This window comes from Solanum verrucosum, unplaced genomic scaffold (assembly GCF_900185275.1).
Source record: "Solanum verrucosum unplaced genomic scaffold, falcon-dt-bn FXZP01000261.1, whole genome shotgun sequence".
Classification (NCBI taxonomy): domain Eukaryota; kingdom Viridiplantae; phylum Streptophyta; class Magnoliopsida; order Solanales; family Solanaceae; genus Solanum; species Solanum verrucosum.
This window is the reverse complement of record NW_026019969.1, coordinates 5864277-5885761: the sequence shown is the minus strand read 5'-3', so window position 1 is coordinate 5885761 and position 21485 is coordinate 5864277. Positions and strand designations below refer to the sequence as shown.

General features: G+C 36.9%; 5 protein-coding genes across 6 annotated transcripts; 2 read left to right on the top strand and 3 right to left on the bottom strand.

The window, feature by feature from the left end:
• The first annotated feature begins 1750 nt into the window (after positions 1-1750).
• LOC125815205 (microtubule-binding protein TANGLED) lies at positions 1751-4219 on the top strand. Of its 2 annotated transcripts, XM_049494618.1 has the most exons (5): positions 1751-2026; positions 2568-2710; positions 2811-2866; positions 2956-3841; positions 3899-4219. In XM_049494618.1, the coding sequence occupies exons 1-5, from the start codon at positions 1937-1939 to the stop codon at positions 4056-4058; spliced, it is 1335 nt and encodes a 444-aa protein (XP_049350575.1). In that variant the 5' UTR covers positions 1751-1936; the 3' UTR covers positions 4059-4219. The 2 variants fall into 2 exon arrangements, with proteins under 2 accessions (XP_049350575.1, XP_049350574.1); XM_049494617.1 differs by having other exon boundaries at positions 2956-4219.
• A 482-nt stretch (positions 4220-4701) lies between these two features.
• LOC125815203 (chaperone protein dnaJ C76, chloroplastic) lies at positions 4702-8182 on the bottom strand. The gene is made up of 7 exons (XM_049494616.1): positions 7870-8182; positions 7143-7223; positions 6676-6713; positions 6436-6515; positions 5695-5778; positions 5371-5479; positions 4702-5121 (listed from the first exon to the last, which is right to left on the bottom strand). The coding sequence occupies exons 1-7, from the start codon at positions 8149-8151 to the stop codon at positions 4980-4982; spliced, it is 816 nt and encodes a 271-aa protein (XP_049350573.1). The 5' UTR covers positions 8152-8182; the 3' UTR covers positions 4702-4979.
• A 1277-nt stretch (positions 8183-9459) lies between these two features.
• LOC125816746 (receptor-like protein EIX2) lies at positions 9460-11451 on the top strand. Its single transcript, XM_049496368.1, has 3 exons — positions 9460-10538; positions 10632-10873; positions 11138-11451. Exons 1-3 carry the CDS (start codon positions 9460-9462, stop codon positions 11449-11451), a joined length of 1635 nt encoding a protein of 544 aa, XP_049352325.1.
• Positions 11452-12167: 716 nt separating this feature from the next.
• LOC125816098 (probable 3-hydroxyisobutyrate dehydrogenase-like 1, mitochondrial) lies at positions 12168-13355 on the bottom strand. Its single transcript, XM_049495693.1, has one exon. The coding sequence runs from the start codon at positions 13316-13318 to the stop codon at positions 12251-12253; it is 1068 nt and encodes a 355-aa protein (XP_049351650.1). The 5' UTR covers positions 13319-13355; the 3' UTR covers positions 12168-12250.
• Positions 13356-13886: 531 nt separating this feature from the next.
• Positions 13887-19709, bottom strand: LOC125816813 (uncharacterized). Its single transcript, XM_049496433.1, has 5 exons — positions 19022-19709; positions 18182-18299; positions 16434-16786; positions 15867-15965; positions 13887-15366 (listed from the first exon to the last, which is right to left on the bottom strand). The coding sequence occupies exons 1-5, from the start codon at positions 19612-19614 to the stop codon at positions 14193-14195; spliced, it is 2337 nt and encodes a 778-aa protein (XP_049352390.1). The 5' UTR covers positions 19615-19709; the 3' UTR covers positions 13887-14192.
• Between the last annotated feature and the right edge of the window lie 1776 nt (positions 19710-21485).

Here is a 21485-nt window from a genome sequence, read left to right as displayed (position 1 = left end):
TGATGGAAAGTAATCTTGGTTTCCTTATTTTTCTTCATTGTAATATCTCTCTGGTGCTCAAAACAAATCTTGCTTGATGACGACACATTTTGGTGACCGTCAGATGTGGTCATCGAGCAGATGGTTATCAATGATAGAACAAATCTTGGCTGGCTTAATTCATTCATATCCTCAAAACGGAACAAAGTAGCAGCAGACTCGTGTTCCATTTGGATTGAGTGGATACCCTTCTGGTGGAAGGTACTTTTCATGTTTTAACTAAACGAGATTACTATCGATAAAGAAGAGGCTTAAGCGTAGCCTCTCAATCTAATCCAAAGAATGTGGATTTGATATTTTTATTCACATTGATCTCCAGTCTCAACCAACACTGAATTGAAAAATTATTTTAGAATACGAAAAATGGATTTTTGTTCAAGAATTGAATTTTATTGGAACGGTCTCCTTATTCTGACAGCTAATTTTCTTTTGGTGAGGAATTGGGCCATATTTCTCGAAAAGCTCGCCTTTTCTTAGGCTAACAATCTTCTATTTCTAGTTGACTGTTTTATGACGAGCTGTCTCTGGCACTGCATAGTTGAATACCTTACAAGTTGAGTTTTAATACCCAAGGGATAGCCTAGACATGCTGAAGCAACTTGTAATAATATCACTTGCTTGCCAAGTTAATAGTAAGGTTCCACATGGTGATAGAAATGTATGTATAAACCACAAACATATGTCATGCATTTATTTGTTTCTAACACCCTCGCAAAGGGTACTTGTCGACTTTAATGCTGCTTGTTAGATATGATGCACTGCGGAAAAGATGAAAATAATTGTGGTTAGCAAAAAAAAAAATTCTGAACTAGCTTGTAGTATCTGTCACATAATTTAATTTACCCTATGTTCATTCGAGTTATTGAATTTCTTCATGTCCAATTTTATCTTAAGTGGTCAAATTAATTAATTCTTAAAAAGCAAAAAGTAGACCAAGTTTAGAGCTCGTATAAATAAGCTCTTACTTGTGATTGATCTTAGACTGATTTTTATACATCGTTTACCTTGGAAATGATCCACTTTTCATAAACATTATGAGAAATTCTATTATTTATGATAATTTACTTTTGTTAGCTCAATAGAGAACAAAATTGGAATTGGGTGCTAAATCAACGCACCAAGAGACATTCATAGTCAAATAGTGTTATTTCGTTCAATATACCTTTATGCATACTATTTATATACCACTTTAAGCATAGTATTTATATAATTTAATAAAATTTTCTGACCTATCCTGCCCGCCCTGGGAACAAAAAAACTCTCCCTTTTTAGAATCTCAGATACATCAGAAAACTTGCGGATACATAGCTCATAGATTATGAATGATACATTACTTAATAGGAGAGATGTATCCGAGAGGAGAGGATGTATCTGAGAGGAGATATGGATGTTTTTGAGAGGAGATTTTTGTAATTTTTTTAATGATAAGAAAATTTTAGAGATTAATAGAAAATAAGATGTGTATTTATGTAGTTTTTTTTCCACAAATCAATCAAGAAAGCTAGTGAATTTTAACATTTCCATCTTATGATTGGGCCATATAAGCATAAGGGCCTACTAAAAAACCTTTATTTTATTGTAGCCCAAAAAGATTTCAAATAAAGTAATCCGCCCAAAAGTTAAAGAAACAAATATATTTATTTATAATCTATAATTCTTAAATTAGCCGTTTCCATTTATTTTCGGCGATGAATATGAATTCGACCGTTACAACCCAAATATCCGTTGGCAGCAAAAGTCAGACACTTTTTTCCTTGTATACTTGTCTCTCTGCTTCGTGTAGAAACTCAACACCTACCCCCACTTCGGAGACCAAGGGAGTTTTGAGGAGCGTAAAGAAGAGAAGACCCACACTTTGATTTTCTAATTGTTGGTTGGGTTAACAAAGTGAAAGAAAATGGTAGCAAGAACCCCACCAAAGTTGCTGAACAAGAAAATGGTGGTGCCTCCTCTAAACCCCATTCTTCTTAGAGAAACACTAAACAAGGTTGGTGGATTCATTATTACAATCAAGAAATAATCCTTTTTTTCCCCACTCCTCTCCACATCAATGACGCTCGCTCCTACTCCTCTTTTGATCTTCTTTAATGTACTTGTTTTCTAAAGTGGATTAGTATAATCTATTAGGGTATTTCTTAATTTTGTTCTCTTTTTGTTGAGTTTAATTCTTACAACAGGGTTTTATTTTTCTGCAGTCTCTGATAGCAAGTGATTTCAGTCATGGGGTTCTGTCATTTTGTAGTTTAACTGGTATTTCTGATAAAGGGTCTATCTTTGGACTTCAAAATTTATAATTTCCGAAATTTAATTTGATTTTCTGGTGTCTCTGATACTAAGCTCCTTTGATCTTTCCATGGTGTCTGCTCTTTCTGACAAAAAATGTCTTTTGTGTTGACTTTTTTTAATGGATTGTTGACTGCTATTTCTGAAATTCCCTTTTTGGGATCTTTTAAAAAGATGATCTTTTGATAGAAAGTTGTTGGAAATTTGAAAACTTAAGCTAATTTTCTGAGGTGATTTTGTTGAAGGTGGATAAATGTATGGCTCGATTGCAAGAACTTCAATACACAGTTACAGGTGGTCATAAGGTGATTTCTGGTGTAACTCTCAGTCCCCGCAGCACGAGAGGTTATCTGAGAACTAGCCTCAGATGCAAACAAGAATCTTTGACGTACAACATACTAACTCCTTATTCAATCTTTGCTGATTTTTGTTTTCTTTTACAATTTAATATCTTTGTGTAACCCCAATTTCTCTATACTAATTCGAAGGATCAAGAATGCTACTTCGCGTAAATCTCCTCCGGGAAAATTGCCAACAAATGCAGGTAACTTTCTGTCTTATATAATTATTGACTTGTGTTCTTCCAACTCTTGGTTTCAAAGGTTGATGATTTTGGGACTTTGGTGGGAACAGGGGAATGGCGGCGAATGTCATTACCAGCAATGCTTCTAGGAGAAACAGTGGCTGAAATTAAACAGGCAAGTCAATTTGCTAGAGATATAGTGAAGGCAGTAGGTCCCAAGGGGTCCGATGACCCGAAAACTCCACTCACACAGAGGCAAAACCAGAAGCCAAGCCCCGAAAACTCTGAGCTCCGATCACGTAGAAAGAGAGAGAAACAGGTAACCTTGCAAACAATGAGGACAGAGTCTGATACACCATCAAAACGACGAGCAAAATCACGAATAAACTTCAAGGTTTCTCCAGTGCAGCAGAGGGAATGTGAGAAAGAAAATTGCAAGTACATTGCTAATAGAGTTTCCCCAAGGAATAGGCCATGGGTGAAAAAGACTGTCCTTTTTCCGAACCCACTGTTCCATTCATCACCAACTTCACAGCAGCAGAAATTGTCTAAAACGCAATCTCCCATGATTGCTAGAAATCGACAATCACCCCATAAGTTCTTGGTGAAGTCCCCACCCAAGGCCCCAAAGCTTCAAATGAAAATCAGAAGCCCCCAAAAACTTCATGCATCTCCTACCAGAGTGACAAGTTTGGGTACTAAGTTCTTGACAAAGTCTCCACCCAAAGCCTCAAAGTTTCAAGTGAAAATCAGGAGCCCCCCACAACTTTCTGTGTCTCCTACCAGGGTAACAAGTTTGGGCACTAAGTTTGTGGGGAAGTCTCCGCCAAAGTTTCAAGTGAAAATCAGGAGCCCTCCACAAATTTCTGTCTCTCCCACTAGAGCAACAAGTTTGAGCAAGAGGTCTCCAAAGATGTCTGCAGCTGCCAAACTGAGAAGGTCATTTTCTCCATCAAGATTGGCAAACAAGATAGCTTCTTCGCCATCCAAAATGAGGTCATTTTCGCCATCAAGATTGGCAAACAAAATAGCTTCTTCACCCTCCAAAATGAGGTCATTTTCACCATCAAGATTGGTAAGTAGGCTAGCTTCACCATTAAAGAGCAAAAAATCTGTACAGAAGATTGATGGGATGAAGATGATGATGAGTGGACTCAAACAGCGACCACGAGCTTCAACCACATCAAAGCAATTCTCAGTTCAAGGAATGTGAATTGTGATCATTCATTGTTTGTGCTTGAGATTGAAGGATTCTTCATTCTTTGAAGATATTTTCTCGATGTCCTTCTTAGTTGGTACAACAGGAGAATTTCCCCTTTACGGCTTCTATTACTTTCAAGATTGTATAATTTGATTTGTAAAATTGTGAGGTACTTCCTCAATAAGGTAAATAACAATGGTTTTCCTATAGATGAAATTTGCTTCAACTGTATCATTTCATTTGTCATACAGATCTGGAGTTTCAATCTATCATTTCATGAAATCCCGTAAAGTGAATGTTGTATGCAGAATGGTACGTTTTTGTCCAGAAGATAAAAGATGTGGCGACCAAGGAAATAAAAATAGAAGCTCCAGCTCCAAATTTAACTTTTGAAGTTCTTTCAAACTTAGAATGTGGGAGTGGGTTTCAGACAAGAGGTATACTATATTTCTCTTGCTATATAGTAGCTGGCACCTTTACGGAAAGAGTTTAACTAATATACACTAATAGAGCAAAATAATTTTTATATTATCAGGTCAATTAAAAGATAATAGTCCATAAAAAATAGGATTAGTAAACTAGGAAATAAGGCAGGTTGCCTGTTACAACAGTTTAATGATATTATAAATAGTTTATTTAACAAAGTGAATTTTCCATATCTACATCAATCTCATATCACCAAATATTCAGACAGTCAGTTGCAGCTGCTTTTCCCAACAGTTGTGCCCAGCATATGTTTCATATGCTGCTGCAGAGTGAAGACCATTTAGGACTTCGATAACATAGCATAAGATTGACAGTCAACTCAAATAATATTTTCCCCATCGTTTATGTGATCACTTCAGCATTGCATAGCCTTTGAAGTGGCAGCCTCTGTTCAAATTCCGAGTTTCTACACACAATAAGGTGGTTTTCTATGAGGACTTTCAAGATTTAGAACCAGTCTACATGTTTGGTTGAGGCCTTAGGTTGCTTCTTGGGCTTCTGGTAGCGATTGTTCTCAAAATGAGCTTTTACAATTAGTGAATAAAGCAAGTCTGCTTCTGCTGATGTATCATAAGGTGTGCTCATGATGCTACAAAGAAGAAAATTCACAAAATAATGATTAGAAAATAACGGACAGCAGCAGCAGCAAAAAAGAACATTTAAATATAATTCACAACGACTTGGAGCCAAAAGGAGAGCAGACTGCATAATAACTTAAGGTGCTATCCTGTGTAAACATTTATATAAACTTCTTTTTTGGGATTCTTCCTGTTCGAAAGTTTGCCTTCTTCCATTTTTACAAAAGCAGGACGAAAGTTGAGTCACGGAGTAAAAATACCTGCCAAGTAGCTCTTCAAGAACTATTCTTTGAGAAGGTGTAACATAATGTATGCAACTCCTGGGGCATTGACCAGCTGCAAGATGGACTTGGTAATCTTCACCATGTCCTGAACATATAGAACTTTTGGTTCACTAGCCAGATGAAAAAGAGAGGATAAAACCTTCTTTTAATAGGCCAAACAGAAATAATGTAGGTTATCTTGTCTTTTAGTGGTTGCCATGTTTCCTTTTGTTCACTAAATTTCACTAAATTTTCCTGTTAGCAGACTAATTTCTGACAGAAGTAACAAAGGAGTTGCAGTATTGAGTACTATTATATGACCTTGAGAAGTTGCTTGCGCAGTTCCTGTCAACGAGGAAAAAGTGAATGCATGAGGTGCTTTCTTAACACATGAAAATTGGCAACCTGCATATATCGTAAAAGAGGGAGATCAGGAACTGCACAAATTTTGTATCATTCAAAGCATTCTGACAATTGAGGGGATATGTTTCCATAAAGACAGTCTACTGGAAGAATCACTTGCAGGATATGACATTTTTCCGAAAGATTAATTTATCAGAAACTGATGGAGGAGGTCATCACTGGATTCACTAATGAAAACTAAATTGTTATGAAATTGCTGGAGTAGAGCTTAGATAGCTGTGGAGACCTTAGAAAACTACTAGTATCAGGATTAGCCAGGAGATCCTTTTGTGCAAGGTGTGACAACTTACTAACTACTACTAAGTACTCAGACAAGGCAAACAGAGCCCTTAAATATGGAAAATAAGGTTTTTCTACACTTTAGAGCTCTCTTAGTTGCATTACCATGTTTGCATTGATCAGTAATAGTATGAAAGTATTACCAAATCATCAATACTGATTTTAATGATATTACAACTGTTTAAAATACTGATTTCCATTGCACTTTTGGCCATTGCCACATTTATTTCATAAAATATGAAATGCAGGCCTTTAAAGAAGCTGATAACAGGATTTCACAAGAAGCAAACTACTATTTTTAACATCCTCTATTTGCAAGTGGTGATCATGATGGAAATTTCTCGTAAAAAGACTTGTTACCTTTTCCAATACAAACAGTCTCATTAACAAAGAGATCAAATGCTTCACATTCTGGCTGATCAAATGGATCTAAGCATTCCCTGCAGAACTCAAACAGTGAATATGCCAAAAAGTTATTACCTGAAGGACCACCACTCCAAAAAATAAAACAGACGAAATGCTGCAGTGATGATCACTATATTAGGATGTGAAAATTCAAAATTTCAGGATTCAGATATTATGATCTTATAGCCAATTTACCTTTCTATTATCTCTGACTTTGTGAAGTTGGACAACATCTGCGTCCATTTTAAACAATAGGATTCAGCTATCATTTGAGAGAGAAAATTTAAGCAACTGAAAGAAAGAATTATGATTTTGGAATTTCCTCTGTAAACCTAGAGGCCTTAAATTTTTTTTTTAAGGTTTTATGAAACAGTTTGGAACCAAATTTTACAACTACGTACAGAATGATCCTAAATTGCTTTGTACTGTACCATTTTATAAAAAAAAACATGAAAAAACTGGTATTAAAGGACTATCTACCAGAAGCTTTTCTATCTTACTGTCTGCATACTACTCAGTTAAAATCATATTAATATTCCCTTGAAAGATAAATCCTTTGGATTTTCCTATTATATAACAAAAAGCTAACTAGAATGTTGAGCAAAAGCATGAGACCAAATTGGTTGATTTGTTTGCTGTCATCAGCAATAAACACTATTTACCTCATAGGCTTGAATGACACGGCGAATCATTTTATCTGAACTATTCCCATCTCTCCTTACATCAGGATGAAACTTCTTAACCTATTTCCATCAATTATTAAACCAAACAAAAGAACCATCATCAGCAATTTTCAAGCAGCTATTCCATCCCCGTTATCCATTGAACCTGCACTGAATGATCCTCTTTTTGCCGGATTATGGCCAATGTAATCATAAAAAAACAGAGTTTTCAGGAATTTTAGACTTCCCAGTTCCCCCTCCTTTCTTCGTAGATTATTAGCCCCGGGACACCTATACCAAAAACTCAGTGTGCAATTTGCATGAAGTCTATCTTACAACTTCAAACTAGCAAGTGAGGTTCCATAAATTCATAGCCAGAAAAATAAAGAACCTTGCAAGCTCAAGGTATAAGAGTGATCTTTTTCAGAAATTCAAAAGAAAACAGGAAAACCGACATGGTTTCTTCAATGGTTTATCCAAAAATGCAAATTCTATATTGCCTCTGTCCCAATTTCTGTGACACTTTCTCTTTTTAATCAATCCCAAAAAAAGAAGGTCAATATTTAGTACTAACTTAACTTCAAGCCTCCCATTTTACCCTTATTGCCACAGAAATTCCTATGACTTATTTTAGACCAGAAGTTTCAAAAGTTCTTTTTTTCTTCTCTCTTAAAACCCCGTGCCCAATCAAACAATTTCACATAAATTGGGATAGAGGGAATAGTACCTTATTCCTGAAAGCAGATTTCAGCTCATCTGCAGAGCAATTAGGAGCAACACCAAGAACATCATATGCCAGAGAAGTAGAAAGGGGTTCTTCATCCCCATAATTCTGACCATAACACTTCACGGCAGAAGAAGAAGAAAGGGTAGCAAAGGGGTTTGTAGAATTTAATGGAAAAGAACATGTTGATGGAAAAGTGTGGCAGTTAATATTCTCAGGTGTTCTTGGAAAGAAAGCTAAAGTTCCAATTACAGAATTTTTGTTGTACAGAGATGAACATTCCATCTTTCCTCATCATTGAGAAAGAAAAAAAGAAGGCAATAGAGGGCTAAAGTAAGATATTTTGGCTCAATATTGTAGCCACGCAAGTGGTCCTTATTCACCTGTGAGACAAGTGGGGTGATATTTATTTCCAAAAAGGTCATATCAGTGTCTTTTTTTCTTTTTATTTCTCTTGCTGCTTAAATTTGCATTTACTGTAAGCTGACTTTTCTTAGTTGTTTTCATGTAACTAAGATAAATATAAAATTTATTTCTTGGAGTTGAATAATCAATCTCACTATGTCTTTGTTATTGACTGCAGTTAAGGTACATAGAGGACCACAAATAATACTTGTCTTTACCATCCATTTCCTGCTAGTGTTGGCACATATAGCTGAACCAGAATGTAATTCGATGAATGTCTCTTTATGCTGTCAGTGCTTATTAGTTCCATTATTAAACTTACCATCTCTTTTACTTATAAGATTATCTCAAAATGGCATGTCGGAAAGTTTTAGTTATTGTACTTATTTTCTTTCTTCAATCCCTTCCTCTACTTGTTTCAGTTGAAGCAATTAGCACTGCTTCTTTACCTCTCACAAATACTACATAATCCAAAGTAAGATGTATTGAGAGTGAGAGGAATGGCCTATTAAGATTCAAGCAAAGTCTCACGGATCCCTCTGACCGATTGGCTTCTTGGATTGGCAAAGAATGCTGCATCTGGAAAGGTGTTTCTTGTGACATACAAACTGGTAATGTCATCAGGCTTGATCTCAAAGATACATCAGGCAATTGCTATCGGAAGAAAATGGGATATCTGATTTCTGGCAATTCGACGTGCTTGGGTGGCAAGATAAGTCCTGCTTTACTTGACTTGCAACATTTAGAGTATTTAGACCTTGGCGAAAATGACTTCCAAGGACTTGCCACTCCCACTTTCTTGGGTTCTCTTGAAAAATTACAATATCTTAACCTCACCCATTCATCTCTCGTTGGTATTCCTCCTTCATTTGGGAATCTGTCGAATTTACAATAGTTAAGCCTACATGCATATTCCTATCCTTGCGCTACTGTTGAAAGTAGTTGGATCAAAGATTTGAATTGGGTTTCTAGTTTGTCCTCTTTGAAGTATCTTGATCTTTCTTATGTGAAACTGTCTTCGGCAACATATTGGCTTGAGTCTTTTAATAAGCTGCCATCTTTAGTGACTCTCAGTTTGCAAACCTGTGATCTTCGCTATCTCCCTTACTCCTTTCCCAACTGGGAAATGACTTCCCTTTCTTATCTCTACCTTTCAGGCAATAACTTTGTTAATTCTGTGTTGCCTAAATGGTGTCTAATGCCACCACCCTTGAGACACTTGATATAGCAATCAGCAACATAGAAGGCCCAATATCAAATGTTGAGTGGGGTAAACTCTGTAATCTGCAGGATTTGTATCTAACACAGAATAAACTCAACGGAGACATAAGCAGAGTAGTGGAAGGGTTGTCTAACTGCAGCAACACAACCCTAGAGTTCTTAGGCCTTGCTGGAAACCGGTTGACAGGGCAGTTTCCAAATTCATTAGGACATTTGAAGAACTTAAGGATTCTTGGTATATCTTTTAACCAGATATCTGGCACGATTCCCACATCTATTGAGCAACTGTCAAGGTTGGAAATTTTGGACTTGGGACAAAGCCAACTGAAGGGAGCCTTACCTGAAAGCATATTTAATCTCACTGAATTAACTCAGTTATTCCTTGCAACAAATGATTGGGAAGGCAATCTTTCACAAAATGACTTTGCAAGACTCTATCAACTGAAGTTTTTAGCGATATCATGTGGAGAAAGGTTTTCTGTCAACTTGAGCAGTGAATGGATTCCTCCATTTAGCCTCACATATATCGAGATAAGGAAATGTGCTTTCGGCTCCAAGTTACCGACATGGCTGAAAACTCAAAAGCAGCTTCATACTAATATTCTCTCCAACGGCTCCGTTTCAGATTCTATACCTCCTTGGCTTTGGACAATGTGCTCACAATTGCAGTTTCCAGATCTATCAGATAATGAGATTGGTGGAAATCTTCCAAGGTTAGTAAATTTTCCGTCATCCCAAATCTGGACAGCAGACTTCTATTCTAGTTACAGTGATGGTGTTGTGGTGGACTTAAGTTCCAATAGCTTCCATGGTTTGTTACCTCTTTGGCCAAATGTAACACATTTGAATCTTGCAAACAACCTGTTTTCAGGATTAAGTCCCATAAACATTGGTCATGTGATGACAAAACTCCAAGTTTTAGATCTTTCTGGAAATACATTTACAGGATCTATACCATATTCAATAACAAGAGTGAAGCAGCTAATGAGATTGGACCTCTCAGACAATCATTTTTCTGGAAAGATACCTGACTGGTGGGCTGATTTGTAACAACTTCATGTCATAGATTTGTCGGGGAATAATCTTTCAGGTGGTATTTCTCCTTCATTATGTTCACCACCTTCACTTTTTTGGTTGAGATTGAGTCGCAATAACCTCTTTGGAGAACTTCCAAAATCATTAAGCAATTGCAAAAGCTTGCTTACTCTTGACATCGGAGAGAACAAAATCAGTGGCACCATACCCGAGTGGTTCGGAGAAAGTCTATTATCCTTGCAAAAGCTTAGCATGACAGAAAACATGATTGGTGGACACATTCCACCAACACTTTGCCAACTTTTTGGCCTTCAAATTCTTGATCTTTCCCATAATAATTTGACAGGTTCTATCCCTTCCTGCTTAGGAAATTTGAGAGGTCTCAAGTCCGTGAAATTTTACAAGTGGCAACCCAATTACTAATATTTCAACTATGTTTTTACGCCCAAGATGGTGATGATTAAGAAGGGAACAAGGATATGACATACACCTCTACCTTAGATCTTATTGATCTTTCTTTCAACAATTAATCTTCACGGTGAAATCCCGAATGAGATTACAGGTCTGTTAGCCTTGGGCACTCTGAACTTATCTTGGAACCAATTATCAGGAAGAATTCCAGAGGACATAGGGAGCATGCAGCAATTGGAGACACTAGACCTTTCATCTAACCATCTCTCTGGTTCTATCCCATTGAGCATGACTTCAATCACTACACTAAGCTATCTTAACTTGTCATATAATAACCTTGGTGGCCCTATCCCATCAAAAAAACAATTTGGAACCTTCACTAATCCTTCAAGTTTTGAATGTAATCCAAAACTCTGTGGGAAACCATTGATTACAGATTGCTCTCCACCAAGAAAAAGAGATCTCAAGAAAATTGAAGAAGAAGAAGATGATGATGAAAGGCTGTGGTTTTAAATGAGTGCAAGAATAGGTTTTGTCATAACGTTTTTGGTGACATTTAGCACTTGACAATAAAGAAGTCATGGGGATATAGTTACTTCCATTTCTCGGAGGAATTTGGAGAAAGAATTATCAGTTGCTGTATTGTTTTCAAGGTTTGCTTGTTTAGGATTTTCAGAGTCAGAAGGAATTAGTTTCTTAAGTATTGTCTTAATTAACAAGGAACTATTTCTGCTTAACTATACTTCTAGTAGTTCTTGAGCTGTGGTGTTTTTAGTATTTGTTAAAACCAGGAACTGTTTCTGCTTAACTATGCTTTTAGTAGTTCTTTAGCTGCGGTGTTTCTCTCCATAGTACTTGATTTTATTGCAGTGAATAAAAAAGGATGACCATTGTCCTTCTGGTTCTCCATGGAGTTTCTTAATGTTTTTTACTTGTAGAAACACTATATCTGAGATTATGTACTATGGACGTCAAAACACTATATCTGAGATCATGTATTATGGACGTCAAAGCGCTCTTCAGCTGCCTAATGGACAGCCTAAACCCAGGGCCTTTTATACCCTGATTCACAATGAACACTAAAGATACTGTAACCAACAACTTCAAGTCTCAGTGCAGTGAAAAAAGTCGAGATCTTTTGCCCTGGAAGTCTCATCAAATTACTATAGATTATTCAAACTCTCACCTTCTTATATATATGTAAGAACATTAACATTCATAGAAGGATAAACCGATACAAAGTACAAATGTAATGACAATTTAACATTAAGAAATGGATACATAGTAGTCAAGGATCAAAGAGATAATCAATCTAAGGTTTGCCAATAGCAGAAGCCTCAGATTGAAGGGACAAATTGTTAATCCTCTCAAGCGCTAGAATGAGAGCTTGGGTTCCTAAATCGCCCTCACCATGAGCTTTAAGCGAGAGATAGAGCTGCTGAGCCAACGCCAGCCCGGGCAAAGCCAGACCCATGTTCTGGCATTCCCTCAAACAAATTCCCAAATCCTTGACAAAATGATTCACATAAAATCCAGGTTCCAAATCCCTATTAAGTATCCTGCTACCATACAAGTCTAATGATTTTGAGCCAGCAGCGCCTGTTGAAATGGCATCCACAAAATGATTCAAATCCAAACCAGCTTTATGCGCGTAAATTAAGCCCTCGCATAGTCCTACCATAGAGGAAGCAATTACTACTTGGTTTCCCAATTTTGTGAACTGCCCTTTTCCAGGGGCACCCATGTAATAAACTTTGCCCAGAAGGTTAAATAATGGATTAAGCCTTTGGACAATTGATTCCTCTCCACCGGCGAAGATGGATAAAGCTGCATTCCGAGCTCCGCGATCGCCTCCAGAAACAGGGGCGTCAATGGCGGAGCAGCCAGCGGCCGAGGCTGCGGAGTGAATTTCAACAGCGAGGGAAGGTTCGGAAGTAGTCATATCTATGATGACGCCGTCTTGACGCAGACCGGAAAGAGCGCCGGAGTTTGAGTCGAGGATTACCTGGCGAACGTCAGAAGGGTAGCCAACGATAGAGAAAACGACGTCGGATTGGGAAGCGACGGCCTTTGGAGTGTCAACCCAGTGAGCTCCCATGGAGATGAGTTCCTGAGCCTTGGATGGAGTCCGAGTAAAGACAGTGAGGGTGTAACCGGCGTTAATCAGGTGGGCGCACATAGAGCGGCCCATTACTCCGGTACCGATCCATCCCAGACGAGTATTGGATGGGTCAACGGCGGTTGCCATAGTACGGCGGAGATGGGTGGTAGTAGCGGCGGAGACGGTGAGGATTGTTTGAGGCGCGTAGTGACAGTGGTAGTGATGTAAATGCAGTGGCCGCACAAATTTATGAAAGGAAGAAGATATATTATGAATCATAGAGAATGGAAGATTTTTATATTCTTTATATTTTAGAGATCTATTGTTTTCTTTATGAAATGAAAAAAAAAGTCTTGGCTTATATACTTCCATAACGAAATTCCTATAGCAACTTTTTAGTATTTTAATCTGTTTGGGATGAAATAGAAGTCATTACTAATGATACTTGTTATATTTGTCTCGCTACAGTTTAACTAATTTTTTAAGTTAAATTGGATAAAATTAATTTAGTATTATTAAAAAATACACAATAATTCCACTCGGTAAAAGTAGTTGAATGATGTGGTGTATTTACATTTCAGTATACAAATTAACTGATACCAGTCAAGAAAAAAGAACATCAACATTTCCATGTCCTTTTGATTATAGGACTTAGGCAACCAGATAAGCTAAGAAATGCATTAATCAAGTGTAATTCTGTTGTATACTACGAACAACGGGACCAATATCAATAGTTAGCAAATTATTGTTTACAGAAACACGTCTATAGTTACAACACGTAGATCTTATCATCAGCTCAACTAAATGAAAATTTTCAAAGACGATTGAAGATACCGCATCTTTGCAGGTCAAGCTTAGGGTTGTCATCACTACTTCCCTTCCCAGTTGGCTTATTTGTATGAAGCTTTTGCTAGTCAACTTTGTATACAGGCTTGTATATATACCTCTCAGTCACTGAAACACTTCTCCTTGTAGCGCATCTCTCTTAGGTGTAAGAAGCTTCTAGCTCTCAAGCTGACGTGATGATGGCTATTCAGAAGTTGACATGCTGTTTCTGACTTCTGCAAACCCTTCCATTTCCTCATTCAGGAGACCCATAGTGCTATTCCTGCAAGCCAACCAACTCTTGAAATGATAGACTGAATGTTGAGACTTATCGCACATTTATTCTTGGCCTCCTATGTCTTTCATCGTCTAAGTAACTATCTGATTGATCACCATAATTACTATTTCTTCCTCGTTGCTGTTTATAAGATTCTTCACGTCCACGGCTTCTATAATCATTATATCCGTTATCTTGGCTTTTCCTGCTGCTTCCACGTGAGTCTCTGGGACTTCTTTTCATGTTATCTCTAAAAGAGGTTCTTTTGTCTCTTATCCTATCACCACGACCTTCGGAAGAGTCCCATCTGCCATTTTGACCACCTCTTTGATTATTTTTGTGAAATGACCTACCTTTGTTGCTCTCCGAGTCAGAGAAGGGCTCATCTTCACTATAGGAGCTCCTTCTCCTTCCAAAGTCCTTTCTTGATCCCCATTTATCCCCTTTATTCTGCTGACTTCTGAAATCCCTATCATCGGAGTCGGAGCTGAGGCCATAATCGTCATCTGAGTCAAAGCTCTTGGCACCTTTGTTCCTAGATCTTGGTTTAGAATAAGAAACCTGACTAGATTTCATATTAGTTTTAATTGGAAGCTCATCATCTGTGTCAAAATCCACTTCAGCATCCTCAGAACCACAAAAAGCCCCTTTCTGATGCCTCTGTCTAAAATGTGCATCACTTGCGGGGGAACTGTTCCTTCTACCAACAAGCAAAGTGTCATCAACATTATCAATATCTTCAGATTCGGAGTTGACTTCAATATCCGAGAAATCTATTTTAGAACTATTGTTTGCTCCATTACTGTCTATCTCATAGCTGTCAACATCATCTTCTTCATCATCAAAATCATCAAAGCCTACCCCTGGTTTCCCAGGTGCAGGGTATTCAGTTTCGTAACCTTTTGGAGGCCTGCTGCTCTTGTGGAAACCATCTTCATTGCTCCTAGAAGTATCTCTTCGTTCTTGCCTATCCAGGGGAAAATCTTCATCCCGTTTCTGAGAATCTGCAGTCTCAAAGGCAGCAACGTCTGCACCATCTGACTCATCATCATCAAAATCAAAATTCCATGCATTAGAAACATCTTGGCGGCGAGATATTTTATCCATCTGTGTCCTAGATCCTTGTTGCCTCTCCTGCTGTTGAGCAACCATATAATCATCAACTGGGCGCTTGCATTCACAATGAAAACATACCACATTTCTCCTATAATTCAAGAAATTACACCTGCCAATTCATAAAAGGAGAAAAGTGTTTTTGTCAATGTCACAGAAAGGGTAAATCAATATATAAGAAACATATCAGAAAGTGAAAGCCTCAAGCAAAAAGCCTTTCAACAAATGTTTTTCTGAACATTTTACACAAATGGAAATTGCCAACTTAAACGAGAATGTAAATGAGTGTACAAGTTTAATAGGGCATACATACAATTATAAATAAGATTTGCAGCTTGTTCCAGGCACAACAGAGAATAGTGATTGGACAATGAAGAGAAGACCGAAAAGTTTCTTCTTAATTGTCCTCCTCATCAAGACGAACTTGTTAAACTTGCCACTCCTACTAGATTCAAGCCTAAGCCTAGGCATCTATTATTGTGGTGCTTGAATAAATATAGCAAAAATAAACACCATTTGCTGACTAATTTAACATATTGCTCTAAAATCAACAATATACTCATGTCGGCAGAAGAGAGAGAATTGATAACAAAAGGCAAGTAGAACACATACTGGGAACATTCCCACTCTCCTGGAAGCAGCTGTCTCTTCGGCCGGTTGGCATCACATTGTAAGCATATGGTATTCTTCGCGAAATTCATGAAGTCACACCTGGCAATGTAACTTGTTAGCGATGTTTCAACTCTAGATTTGACAAATTATGTTCAATTTATTTCGCCAACCCTCTAAGTTCATATCATAAAAACCAAATACAAGATCAACAGATATAAGGGTCAAGAGTGCTAAGAAAGAAGATAAGACAATTTATCACCACACAATTCACCCTATTTAAGGTGAACCCCTGCATTGCTTGTGCTGGGCATACTAAACGGTCACAGCAGACCTTTCACGACCATCCAACGGAAAAAGTTGACGTCAAAGCACATCATGTCATACAATGCCTTACAGATGTCAATTGGGACTGCTTTCTAAGCAATGGCATTTGTACAGCATAGAAAAGGTCCAAATAAAGTTTAAAGATGGATCAGGAAATACAACTTCATTATATTGCAAACCCTTTATGGATTTCCAAAGAAGGATGACAGCAGGTTAGTGCAGAAGAAAAGATATGAAACCTACTTTGGACACAGCCAATCTCCCTTTTTCATCTCAATGTCGTCACGTCCTACTCGCTTCCTCGGAGGGGGAGGTGGCTGCTTCACCTTTGGAGGTGGTTTTTTAAAAACTGGAGGTGGAAGATTTGGATCTATTGGAACAGCACTCAACTTGACTACTTCGTGAAGCAATTTACGAACAACAGTCTTTACAGATTTCTTCTTCATAAGACTCTCATTAACAACTGATCCATTGATTGTATCAAAACCATAAGTCAATAGGACACGCATGACATCCATTGTCCTTGCTTCATCCTCCTTATTGGTAAGTAAATATGCCCTTTCACAAGAACTCCTCAAATTGCAAGAACTGCAAACCTGATACAATCATGCAATTTATTTTTATCAAGTAGTGTTTTCATTGATAATAACAAGGTCATCTTGGCCGTATACAAGAGATATACCAAAATATAATTATGCAATAACTTGGATTGGTCATTGAATAATGCAGATAGCAAAAGCCCAGCTCATAGTATACTCAGCAAATCATGAAATCATCATAGTGAATATTCACCGTACAAAAGAACAATGTTCACCTCACTTTAGACATTTAAAAGCTTCCTTACACTGGTTCATGATGTTACAGTATGTCCATAAGACGGTTATCTTCAGATGCTTTAAAGATACAATCTCAAACACTCCAAGTCCAAGATAAACATTACGAGCAATTCAGCTTATCTGATACCATCTTTATATGTGAATCGGGTGAAGAACTTGATTTTTCTCTAGATCTTAAGCTAATACATTGTTGAATTGAGTAACTGCCTCATATAAAAGCATTAGCTGCTACAAAATGAACAATTTTATTTAGTTAATAAAGATCCTTTGGTGGGGCAGAAAATAACTTTTCACATTGGGAATAACCTCTTGTTTTAGTTTCATTTTGGCGCACCACCATGAGGTTCCTATTTTCCATATTGAGTACTATTTCTCAAGGAACCATTTTTCATGTAGGCTCTCTATATTGGTATATTGCTTGTACACAGAACTTTCCCATATTAATAAGTTCACACAGAAAAACTATAGAATTTTAACATTCTATACCAAAATCTTGTGCTGCTAAGTTTTTTTTTTTTTTTTAAAAAAGGTAACTTATATTCTATTCCAAAGCAAAAAAACCAGAACCTGCCACAACAAATTACAGGTTCCTAATTACAACTGTGGAGAGTAGCAGGAAGATCTTCAATCCTATAGCAAAATTTACAAGGAACCTAAAACATGTGTAACTGATTCTAGATCTACTATGTACTCCTGTTTACACCAAAAAAGAAACAAAACTAAGCAGTTCATCTTAATCTTCTGGATGGAATTACTCTTGTTTTGGAAGCATCTGAGATTTCTTTCTTTCCACACAGACCACCAGTGCAAGCCGGAATGATTTTCCATCTTTCTTTATGCCCAGTAATGCTAAGTTTAAAGTTTATCCCTTTCTGAAAGCAAAGTCACTAACAGGAGATCTTAATCCATTTCGAGTACAAGAAGATTAAAATAGACAATGCCTTCCAGAAAATGCACAAAATGACAAGAACTGTGAACTTTCTCCATCACATGGCAAATCTCGTCAGGACTTCACATTTATCAAGAAAATAAATTGAGCCAAACAAGAAGTACATACAAGAAATGGGAATGAGAAACCACATTTCGTAAAGAATCAATAACAGGAATTCTAATAAGTTATGCAATACATATTTACAACAAAGAATCCAAACTTACATCCCCTTCGTCCAGATGGACATGTTTCCTCAATAACTTGGAAGAAAAAACCACCTTCTTGTCTGTACTAGGGCATCCATAACCAACCAAAATTTGGAGATCTTGTCTCGACAATGACCTGAAATCAATTGATCACCCTATGCATCAAGCGTTGTTATTTGTCACTCGAATGTCATGGCACACTTTAATTGTCCTTTAACAAACAGCTCAATTCCTTCCAAGTTATACAGTAGGGAGAGGCATACAAAAGGTAAGGTTAATCAAATAAAAATCTACGGCTTCCGACTCAATAATCAAAACAATCTAATTATCAGCAATGCTTTTAAAAGAACAGTGAAAACTCACTGTGGGGTCACTTGGTGGCTGCCTAAACCTCCAGTATGTAACGAATTTGTTCCCCCTCTAGTAATCCCCTCCACCATTTCCCCCTCCCCTTCCCGCTATGTATAATTAAAAATTTATAAAGAAAAGGAACAGTGAAAACTGAAAATTAATTAACTAGACTCTCAGGTTGTTACCTAATTTCATTTTTTATGGATCTCATTCATCTATCAAAACTTAGGAGTACTTCTCACAGTATAGTCATATAAGAAGAAAGCAAGAACTCCTCACTAGTGAGAGTCAATTAAGTTACTAACATAGCTACCTGAAGTAAACGTGAATTAAGGGGATAAAATGAGCACCATCATTTCTAAGCTTGACAAGTATTGCCCAGCTAAATACTTGAGCAATGAGTACAATGCAGCTCAAATGAATTCATCTGATGGCTAAAAGTTCAATCCCAGAAAGCAAAAGGGAACAATAAACGGTTAAAATTGTGTTCTTCATACAAAAACAGACCTCAATATATCGAAACGATCTTTGCCAAAATTGAGAACAGCAGTCTGAACAGTCTTCCAATCCCTGGTAAAATCAAAACCCTCATCTTCAGCGACACCAGTTAAATTAAACCCCAAATTCTCAATCATATTATCCTCATCTTTTCTCTTATGATCAAAGTAATTCTGCTGAACCAAACGCTCCATTAACTCGATCCACTCGGGCCACGGATGCACCAATTCCACCTTCTTGCTCATCAACCCACCACCACCTTCAAATCCATCATTCTTTCTTGATTCCAACTCCATTTCCGATGACCCCACATCAGAAAAACCCGAACTTGACTCAACCGGGTCTTGGTTTTGGGTTTGGGTTTGATTCCCCTTTTTGGATTCACGCCAGGCCCGAATTCGTTGAAGGGTTTGGTCCTTCTCGGACCTCTCTTTCTCAATAGCATCGATTTGGTCGAATACGAAGCTCATGCGAGCTGATAAAGAAGAAGGCTTATCTGAAGGTGAAAAAGAAGAGAAAGTTTTCGTTTGCGAAAGGGTGAAAAGATAGGGTTTTGTTCTACAGGAAGATAAGCGTCTGAGGAGAAGAAGAGAAAGAACCATGGTTGTGTAGGTTGAGAGAATGGAGAAAGGAAGAAAGAGAACTGCTAAACCCTGACTGCCATTGGAGGGAGAAAACCTTTAACCCTTGCAAGTGAATAGAATATTGTTTTACTTTTGATTAACTTGTAGAGTAATATTCAAATATCAGTTTCTGTGAAATATTTTAAGACGAAATAGTCTGGTGTATCCTTATACTTGTATGAGTTTGTATTGTAAACTCTTCTACTTAATCATTTATTAACTAGACCCTTAAACTCAATAAAATACAATATATCAAACCCCTCTGACCATTGATCAGGCTTATGTGACATTAAGATGGTTGAGTTGGCAAGAGAGTGTGACTACATGCATGTGCAGGCGAGTGAACTTCATATTTAAATTTAAAAAATATTTAAAAATAAAATATTAAGTTTAAAAAAACTAAAAAATAATATATTGAATTAAAAAAAACTAAAAAATATAATAAAAAATTTAAAAAAGAAAAAATAAATTTAAAAAAGTCTTCTTCTTCCTTCAACTCAACCTAATTTCGCTGCATCCCCATTCCTGCCCCCAACGCCTTTTCCTTTCTTCTCCACACTTATTATACCTTTAGCAGGACATTGGCACCTCCTTGTCGTCAGATTTCAAGTTGTTATCACTGGAGGGAGAAAGCGTCGTTGATTTATCGTGGAGCTCGTCGGAGTCTACTGATTCAAAGTGGAGTAAGAGAAAGGCGGTGCTAATCTTTTTTCATCAGAACGGGAGACGACGAGGGGGTATATTGGTACGACAGAGAGGATGGAGAAGAGAGGCGGTCCCTGGTGGCTCGCCGGGGTCGCCGGTGGTGTGTCGGCTTAGGGTTACTGATTTTGTACAGGTCTCGCCGGCAAGAAGAGTGGTGGCGGCGACGACTTTCACAGGTGGATTTTAGATGTTACACTGTGGAGTCCCAAATTTTGCTTAATAAATTTAAAATTTATTATTTTATATTTTATTTAATAAAACTTTGTTTAATAGTTTTTAAAAATAAATAATGAAGATAATTATGACATGTTATTAAATAATGTGACATGGATTTGACATGTCATCTATTAAAAGGCGAGTGAACTACACACATGATAAGAGGGGTTTAAAAATATTCGTTTGATTGAATTTAAGGGTTTAATTGATAAATGGTTAAGTAGAAGGGTTCACAATACAAAATTCATACAAGTATAAGGGTCCACCAGATCATTTTGCCATATTTTAACATTCATATTTGTTTTCCCATTTTACAAAATCTTCATATACAAAATACAAACTACTCCATGTTATAACTAAAATTATAAAGAGAATTTTAGAAGTTGCTTTTTATAAAGGCTTAATACATAGTTATTGCCTTAAATTTATCAAGATATTTATTTAGACATTCGAACTTAGTCATGTTTTAAATAATCATTTTAACTTTTAATAAAGTGTTCAAAATTTTGAAAAACTTTTACACTTGTTTTTCATTTGTCTATTAGATAGTTAAGTTAATTAAAAGATGTCTAGGATTTTATGACTTTAGTTAAGTTAATCAAAGATGTCTAGGATTTTATGATTTAATGAGGTAATGTGTATAATTAAAGAAAATGACTTATTTTATGTCATTAACTTAAGTACCTTGTAAACCAATGATAAACACACGTCAAAAAAAATAAAATTGAAAGTATCTAATTGGAACATGTTCTATTATATTACACGTTAAAATATTCAATTGAAACATGACTTAATTTGAGTGTCTAAATCAAAATATTCAGGAGAGATTGAGAAATTTTTTTTCTAGATATAACTAAATATAGGGCCATATGGGTATTAGTTCTTTGTTTTCAAAATATAAAATTCCTTTTACCTCCACCAGGAGTTTC